This window comes from Phodopus roborovskii, unplaced genomic scaffold (assembly GCF_943737965.1).
Source record: "Phodopus roborovskii unplaced genomic scaffold, PHOROB, whole genome shotgun sequence".
Lineage (NCBI taxonomy): Eukaryota > Metazoa > Chordata > Mammalia > Rodentia > Cricetidae > Phodopus > Phodopus roborovskii.
The window spans coordinates 6,961,117-6,970,273 of record NW_026126646.1 but is presented as its reverse complement, the minus strand read 5'-3'; the positions used below and the strand labels follow the sequence as shown (position 1 = coordinate 6,970,273).

The 9,157-nt window shown below is 46.4% G+C and overlaps 1 protein-coding gene across 4 annotated transcripts in view; it reads right to left on the bottom strand.

Annotated features, from left to right (window-relative positions):
- Positions 1-3,464: 3,464 nt before the first annotated feature.
- The window catches only part of Gnb1 (G protein subunit beta 1), a 62,047-nt gene continuing 56,354 nt past the window's right edge, over positions 3,465-9,157 (bottom strand). For 2 of the 4 annotated variants that reach the window (XM_051173967.1, XM_051173966.1), the window contains 4 exons: positions 8,355-8,556; positions 6,644-6,860; positions 5,411-5,526; positions 3,465-5,207 (listed from right to left, as the gene is read on the bottom strand). In XM_051173967.1, the coding sequence (XP_051029924.1) occupies positions 5,420-5,526; positions 6,644-6,860; positions 8,355-8,556 (526 nt within the window). In that variant the 3' untranslated portion in view covers positions 3,465-5,207; positions 5,411-5,419. Of the gene's footprint in view, positions 5,211-5,410; positions 5,527-6,643; positions 6,861-8,354; positions 8,557-9,157 lie in introns of all 4 variants that reach the window. The other 2 variants (XM_051173968.1, XM_051173969.1) reach the window with 2 other exon arrangements.

The following is a 9,157-nucleotide window of genomic DNA, read 5'->3' as shown; positions in this document are numbered from 1 at the left end:
AATCTCCAGGCTTCCCCACAGCCCCCATACCTGCTGCAGCCAAGGTGTTCTCTGGTGGGGCCTCGTGAGGTCTGTGTTCTGTCCTTCCAAAAAACAGATCGATGCACAGTGGGGACACAAAATTGGGGGTAGGGAGGATGACATAAATATGAGGGGATTTCTTAAATTTTGTAACTTCCTCATGTCTTTTGTAAGCCCAGCTCCTTCCCTAGAGTGAACACCAGCCACACCCACACAAGGCCTGAACTGAGCTTTTGGGTATTACTGTATTGTACTATAATAATAGTTGATCAGTCATCTTCTGCAAAGGCATCCAGCCTGTGGTCTGCAGTCCAAGGTCACACAGTAAGAAACCTTTGTGTGGCTGGGCAGTGGTGGCGCACACCTTTAATCCCAGCACTCAAGGAGGCAGAGGCAAGTGGATCTCTAGGAGTTTGAGGCCAGCCTGCTTTACAAACCCGAGTTCCAGGACAGCCATACACACACGAAACACCTTCACAAAAAACTTCTGTGTTCACTTAAATATGTCAGGTGTCCAGTGGCCACTGGGGAAATCCTTTGTTTACAATGGAGCTAAGGGCCTGGACTGTGCAGGTGGCTTCCCCATTTCAGAGGAAGGAACAGAACTGACATTGTGCAATGTCTTAGCAGGCCCCACCAAACTCTGAGGGCTTAGGAACTACGTGTTCATTCCCACCACATGGCTGACTAATGGGAACCTGGTCAGTGGGAATGGCCAGAGGGTACTCAAGACTCCCAGTGTTTAATTTGGGCTGGCCTCAAAGTAGATCAAAGGTCACATGGGGTGAGCTACCAGGGAGAAATCAAGGCAATTATGCACATTTTTGCTCAGGCCTCCAACACCTGGACTTAACCTCTTCTAATGGTTAAATGATAAAGGAAAAGGAAGAACGCAGGGGAGGGTAGATTGAGAAGTAGGATGTGAGGAAATAGGTAAAGAGGATAAGCCTGTGCCCACAAGCAGGTTGCCACAGGGGTGATGGCATGTTTTCATTTCAGGCAAGCTCTCAGCTCAGGTGACTCTTAGGGTCCTGCCTTAAGACTGAGTGGGAAGTTAGTTTCATCCGACCAGGGTGGGATCAACAGTTGAATGAAGGCTGTCCAGTACCCGAAAGGTAGGGGACAGGTAGCCAGAAAAGAATTTATTGTGGAGGAGAGTTTAGTGTCATGGGATACCATGACGTTATTTATTGAGGACCTCTTTTAGCCAGTACTCTTTGAGGTACCGGCTCAGAGTCTCAGGTGCTATGTGTGTGTGTGCTGACTGGGAGGTGAGCTCTCTTTTGGGTGGTGGTCTCAGAGATGGCAGTGCCTAAGGGCAGAAGACCTTGGCGGTTCTCTCTACCTTGCTTTGTCACTCATGACTGATTCCCAAATACCTGACTTCCCTTTATCCAGGCCTGTGTGGGCCAGCTTCCAAGAGAGCTCACCTCCCAGTCCAAAAGTAGCACCCGAGACCCTGCCCAGAAGGGGCTGGTACCTTAAAGGCTGAGAGTTGCCACAACAGTTATCTTGTCCACTAGTGCACGGTTGGCATGGGCAAAAGAACATACTGATGCTGTCATCAGGGGCTACTGTCCTCAAAATCCCACCAGACAGTCCGAGCTGCAGTCACCAGCTGTAACCTCACACCAGGAACTTTGTTCTCACAGAATCCATGCCAGGCTATTCGCTAATTCTCACGCTGGGAGCTTGCTGTGACAACTAACTTGTCCATAATCAGTCTGTGAGAAGAGGCAGAGGTGACCAGCTGCTGGCAACTCTGGGATCTTGGGTGGCATGGAAGTCTACAGAGCACTCACGGGCAGTGCCAGGCTGCATTGCCAGTGAAGGGGCCCAGTGCCAGCAGCGGGATGCAAAGAGAACAGCGAAGCGGGCGAGCTGGCCCCAGGCCCGTTAGGCCCCTTCTGAACCTTTGTCCGGTTCCCAGCCTATAGTGTTTGGCAAATAGGGAGCTAGTCCCCTTCTCAGGCCAAGAGAACTGGGATCCTCCTGCCAGAGGGTAATTTCAGGCCTGTGCAACATAGACATGGAAAGTGGGGCTAATGTGCAGCAGCCACGCCTCTCCGCTGCTGTTTGGCCAGTACCGCTGTCCACCTTTAAAGCGGCATGTTTTCAATGACTGCTAAAAGATGGGCAGCAGCCTTGATGCTGGCCAAGAAGCAATCAACCTCCAGCCTTCTGAGGTAGGCAGACCCGCCCTAGTTCCATCGGGCCTGCTGGTAATCAGGGTAGAAGTAGGTAAAGACATAGATTCTCAAAGACAGAAGGTAGTGTTGGAAATGTGGTCCACCTCACCAGTATTCCCCTCCAGCTCAAAAACAATCACAAGTGCTTTTGTACTCTAAGTGGGGGTCAGGGTAGGTAAAGCCTTGCAAAAGGTCTTTGTGAAGAACACATTTATTTCAGGGAGAATGGGGGAGGATTAAGCTAGGCAAACCCATCTGCTCAGCCTGCCAATCACCACATGACAGCTTGCAAACTCAGGGGGTCTATTCAGAAGGAAGCACCACTGATCCTGGGTAGATTGATTTGCTTACCAGCACCAAAAGGGAGTTGGCCCAGCCAGTATGTATAGCGTCTGAGGCTGAAAATTAGTTCTTTCACAACCTTTCCTTTGATACACGCATTGGTGTTTTGCCTGCATGTCTGTCTGCGTGAGGTGTTGGATCTACTATAACTGAAGTTACAGTTACGACTGTGGGTGTTAGAAATTGCACCCGGGTCCTCTGGGAGGGCAGCCAGCACTCTTAACCCCTGACCATCTTTCCAGCCCATCTCTTATAAACTTAAAACTTACTTAAGGTTAAAAACTGTGTCACTCAGCATAGAACTAGGCACTACAGTGGATTGGATGCTGGAGGAACAGCAGTTTAGTAAAAAGCACCTGAGCTTGGCTTCCAACTCTGGTGTTTATGCTCACTCCCTTCAAGATCTAGTGACCTTTATTGACTGAGAGGGAAATGCTGCTCAGTCAGAAGGAAAGAGTGCATTTGGAGGGGTAGATTCTCAGATATTTTAGTGGGGAAACAGGAAGAGGAAGCCAAAGCAGCTGGCTGGTAGAGGCCAAAGGAGGGGATGGCAGACAGAGCCCAGATGCTGGGGGTGGGGAGTGGTTATTTGCTCTGGAAAACGAGTGTTTCTGCAGGCCTGAGAGGTGTAGCCTATCATGAACCTCTCAGAGCCGGACCCCCTCTCCCTTTTTTGTTCTCTCTGTTAATTATATTGCTTTGGCTGTTCTGGAACTTACTAAGTGGACCAGGCTGGTCCCAAACACAAAGAGATTCACCTGCCTCTGTCTCCTGAGTGTTGGGATTATAGGTAAGTGAAACCATATTCAGCACACACTGACTGACACTTTTATAAGGTCTCTCACAACTGGGGCACGTGCCTTCTGCCACACACTGAAACTGAGCCCCAAGTAACCACAACACCAGAGTCCCTCATGTCAAACTGCTTTATTACATCTTAAATAACAGTACAGTTTAATATAGTATCTATCTTGCATCCAGCCTCCTTGCAGTACACTGACTTTAAAATTAAATACAAAAGGTGAAAAGGGTATAGGGTGCAGAGAGCTCTACAGAGTTGTCTGGTAGGAAGAGAAGGGGCTTCGCTGTGTTCTCTTTGCCAGGTCCAGGCCTACCGCAGTCACAGCAGTTTTGTACAGGACACTGCAGAAAACGGAATGCCGAAGCCACTACTGCTATGAGGGGTGCAGGATACGGGGGAGGGGAGGGCCCACAGAACACTGCTGTCCAAACGCTGCTGCTGAACATGGCTTGAGATGGCAACCACGAGGATCTGCAAGGTGTGAAAATGTCGCCTCAGATGCAAAAGGCTGTTCCATGGAGGCAGGCTCCTTCCAGGAAGTGGCAAAGAGGCTGCAGAGCAGCTTCCCCTCCCCTCCTGAATCCAACAGCAACCATTCCCAACAGGACTGTTTGTTTCGTTTTTAAAGAAAACAAGACTTATCCCACTATTCAAGCGTGTAAAGCGCTTGCTGCTTCCGATGTGTGCAGAGTAGCAACAGTAATGGACAAAGCCGCCACGGTTACAACTTGAAGAGGTTACTTCTTAAAAGAAAAAGAACATCTAAGGACTGAGTCCTATATGCACTTTAGAGCATTTCTACAGCATGCGATTCTAAGAGTAAACCCACCCAATATGGCAAACAATCAAATTGTTTAAAATTTAACTTAGAAAGTCTGAGATCATTATTTTCAAAACATTAATTTGTACATGGTTTCATACACAAATAACCAACTGACTATCCAAGCACAGGACAGGCACCTCTCTGGAGAACAAGTCTGAGACAGCAGGGGCAGGACGGCTAGTGTCACATGACTACAAACTTCCCTCCAACTTCACAGAAACCCAAGGTAAGAAGAGCAGAAACTAGACAGTGAAGAGGACAAGTCAGGAGGGAAGGGCGCTGGGAATAAGTTTACTGCTGAGCAAAGGGGAAGGATTCCGATAAAGCATTCGCAGCCATCACAACATGTGCTTGGCTACTTTGCTTCTGAATTTTTTTTTTCTTCCACTATGCTGTGTTTGTACAAAACAGTCATCTGTGACATGAGACCTTAAAAAAGAAAAAAAGGAAAAAAAGAAAAGAAAAAAAAAAAAGCCATAGGGGAAACCGCATCACTGACCAATCAGAGACTGCCATGGGTTCTGGTTCTCTTAATTACTGAACATAAAGGAATATATTTAAGAGAGAGATGTGAATGCTTCCCAAGTCCTGCTACAAACAACTAGTATTTAGAAACAATTACATATAAAGTCTTCAACTTGTTTTTCATGAATGCCACAGAACAGGGTCACTGATCTAAAATGCAAAGGAACTAGTAAAGAGGCTGTCTCACAATCACACTCAGGGTTACCTTCTGGTTAACATTTTTATTGTAGTATTTCCTTTTAAAATTTACCCAAGACAAAAAAGAAAACAAAGACAATGGCCCCGGAAGGAATGCACAATTTGTTTTAGTTTACAGCACAGAGATCCTTCTCTGAACGGGAGTTGTGCTCTTGGTTTCAGCAATGAGTGAAGGAAAAAAGATCTTGCCCTTTTGAAGTTCTGAGGGGAGGTGTGGGTGTCCACGTTAGTATGGTTGGATAGGATATGCTATCGCTGTAACGCTTCAAGGTTGGAATGGTCTTCCAGTCACCACGGTATCCACCTGCTGCTGCAAACAGAGCTTGGGGTCAGTCCATAAGGAAAACATCTGAGCTCTTCCCAGTATTCTCTCTGGATCACAGCTAAGGTCATCACTTTAGATTTACAACAATATCAAAACAATAACATATCTGTTAATCTACAACCCATACACGAAATCTTCGTGCCCTGAGAAATATGGTCAAACACCACTAATAGGCAGCACATTACCTGCTGGCCTTAGTTCCAGATCTTGAGGAAGCTGTCCCAGGACCCTGTTGCCACAGCCATGCCATCATCAGTCACCCCCAAGCAGCTGACACGGTTGTCATGCCCAGCTAACACACCTGGAAACAAAAACAGTATAATCATAAACACACGTAGAACATGATGGCTCACTCTGATAGACAACACTCTAAGACTCTGCTACAGTCACTACCGAAGAGAGAAGGGAAGGGCACCGTGGAGGAAGGTTTTGTCCAACTGGAAATTATCCTTTGGTCCATGGGCAAATCTGTTAAGTGAGCAACTAACAACCATACCATGTTCTTTTCTATTGAGAACATGGACATATGTTCAACAGGGTAATAAGGGGACATGCATAGGCAAGCATATGAACACAAATGCATAGTGAGAAACCAGACCCTCTTGTGCTTACTTTTGTTCACACATATAAGCTTAAAATCACACAGGCGGTGGTGGTGCACACCTTTAATCCCGGCACCCAAGAGGCAGAGGCTGAGACTGGCAGATCTCTGTGAGTTTGAGGCCAGCCTGGTCTACACAAAGAAACCCTTTCTCAATAACAAAACATAACAAAACAAATCACAGTTAAGAATCCATCCATGTTTCAGTGTCTAAAAATAATTGTTACTCCTGTAAAGGACCCAAGTGTGGGTCCCAGCACTATCTGTAATTCCAGTTCCAGGATCCAACACTCCATTTTCAACCTCTGCAGGTGCTAAACACACATGTGGTACATGCAGGCAAAACACCATACACATAAATAAACCTTAAAAAAAAAAAAGAATCTAGAAACCCAATCTCAGAGCAACTGAACACATAAGTATACACAGTCTAAAGCTGGTCTCATGGAGGATCACACAGCACAGGTAAGACACTTGCTCCCCACAGAAGCGCTTAAAGCTTCAGAAACAACTTCCAATTCCTGTGATTAGTGACGTACCAACTAAGCACAAGGTTAGAGGGCTCTCTGCCATTCAGTATCAACTTTCCTGGTCTACAATATCAAAGGCCAGAATTTTTTTTGAGACAGGGCCTATATAGCCCTGGCTGTCCTGGAACTCAAGATGTGGGTCAAGCTAGCCTCAAATACAGAAAGAGTGTGTACCAGGGCTACACAGAGAAACTATGTCTCAAAACAAACAAATACACACACATGGGGGTTAAAATAAAAAGGATTAAATTAGTGTTCAAGAACACAGAGACCACTGGGACACTGACCTGCTCTGTCAGCTTTGAGCGCATCCCAGACATTGCAGTTGAAGTCGTCGTACCCAGCAAGGAGAAGGCGGCCACTCTTTGAGAAGGAAACTGACGTGATCCCACAGATAATGTTGTCATGGGAGTAGGTCATGAGCTCCTGGTCTGCACGGAGGTCAAACAGCCTGCACGTAGCATCGTCTGAACCAGTGGCAAAGGCATTGCCATTGGGAAAGAACTAGAAAGAGAAGGAATATGAAGACATATGTTAAGCATGAAGGCCTGGGACAGCAGCCGGCTGATACAGCACTTGCCCGGCGTGTGAAGCACTGTAAAGAGGGGGAAGTATGGCTGGCTCCTGTCTGTAATCAAGTATGCAATGGGGCAGTCATTAGCGCACTGGGAACACAGTGTATATCAAGTTCTAGCCCATGCACTGACCCCCCCCCAAAAAAAACAATAAGAAAATGATGTCAATGCAATTAATGGCATGGCTGCTGGTTGAGGTTCCAGCATGAACAAGTGATGGCATCAAAGAGTGCATGGGGCATGCCCTAGGGGACCACTGACACAGTCTCATGGACTGTCAATGTCACCAAGGCAGACTTCAGTATAGAAAAGCCACTAGAATAAGCCAAGGCTGAAGGGCGTCTGTTCCCCAGGGAAAGAAGGAACAATCCCTCTTCCAGCCAACCAGACTCCTCCCTTCAGGAGGTGCTAGCAAGCAGGCAGGCTCTAACCCTGCCACACCCCTGGCTGGCAGAGGCTACACTGTAGCATAGAACCCAACTGCCTCAAAGGTCAGGTCAGTGCTACAATTCAGTCTGTGACTCTGGTTGTATTTGTAAAGAAAAGGACAAACCATGTGTGGCAGCAAAGGCCTGCAACCTCAGTACTGCGGAGGACTTTGGAATTTCAGGACAGTCTGTGCTAATTCCTAGACCTTGTCTCAAAACAAATACAAACAAAAAACATTTAAAAACAAAACACTAAAAATTTGTTTTAAAAAGGAAGGGTCTAGAGAGAGAACTCATCCCTTAAGAGCATTTACTACTCTTGCTGAAGACCCAAGTCTGGTTCCTAATACCTACATCTGTGGCTACTAACATCCTATTAACTCCAGCTCCAGGGCACCTGCACACACCCCACAGACACACATGTACATACATTTAAAACATTTATTTTTAAATTATGCATTTATTTTTATGTGTACAGGTGTTCTGCCTGAGTTACAGATCACTGTGAGCCACCATGTGGGTGCTGGGAGTCAAACCCAGATATCAAGAGCAGCCAGCATTCTTGACTGTTTTTAAGGCATCTGTGGTGGTTTGAATGAGAATGGTCCCCACAGGATGTCTGAATACTTGGTCACTGGTGGAACTGTTTGGGAAGGGGCCATTGTTGAAGGTTTGAGGTTTCAAAAGTCCAAGCCATTCCCAGTTAGCTCTCTCTCCCTCCTTTGCTCTCAGCCTCATGGTTAGATATAAGCTCTCAGCTACTTGTCCAGGACTGTGCTTGTCTGCATGCAGTCATGGTCCCCACCATAATAGTCATGGATTCCTCATCTGAAACTCTAAGCCTCCATTAAATGCTTTTTCTGTAAGTTACTAAGGCAACAGAAAACTAACTAAGATGTTCTCTCTCTAGCCCTGAAAAAAAAACTTTAATAATAATAATAATTATTATAATAATTTAAAAAGTAAGATCTGATACAGATACAATTTAAACTCACACATATGGCATTGATATCAGACTCATGTCCTGTAAAGGTCTGCCGGCACATCCCTTCTCGGACGTCCCAGAGCTTGGCTGAGGCATCACAAGCACCAGAGACAAACAGTCTGGTGTCAGGAGCAAGAGACAGGCTCATGACATCTCCAGTGTGTCCAGTAAATGTTGTTGTCTGCTGGCCGGTCTCAATGTCCCACAGGGCACTGGAGCAGGAGCAAATGACAAGAGGGTATCAGCCACATATCTGGAACCACCAGTCACCTAAAACAGTGTCCTTCATACTACCCAGGATCACACATGACCTCTTTGCCATTTACTCTTAAGATTTTATTCAGGAAAAACAAAGCACAGGAAAGAAACAACTATATGAATAAGTATATGGGCCACTCAGAATTGCTATTTTCAGGCCCCCTCACACAGCCAAGGGGCTAGTGTCCTTTCACAGCAGGGAGTGTGAGGTTGTATCACACACGCACATTCATGGGCAGTTGGTGGGCACAGCAGCACAGCAGGAAGTGATACGGCCTGAGAGAGAAGAGAGAGTCTGTTTCACCTGTATTATTCCCTTTGTGCTCTCGTCTCCCACCTTTCTAGACACCAGGGAGGTAACGGTATGTTAAATAAATGGCTCAAAGCGACTGTGATGCCCCGAACTGCCCTTCCTTAGGAGCCATAAACCAAAGATGGTCTTCATGGATGCATAGGGTATTCCAAGCGCCTACCTGACAGTACTAAAAGGTGAGACACCAACAACACTACATAAAGCAGTAGTTGGCTCTGCAAGTGACAGTCATATGCAACTTA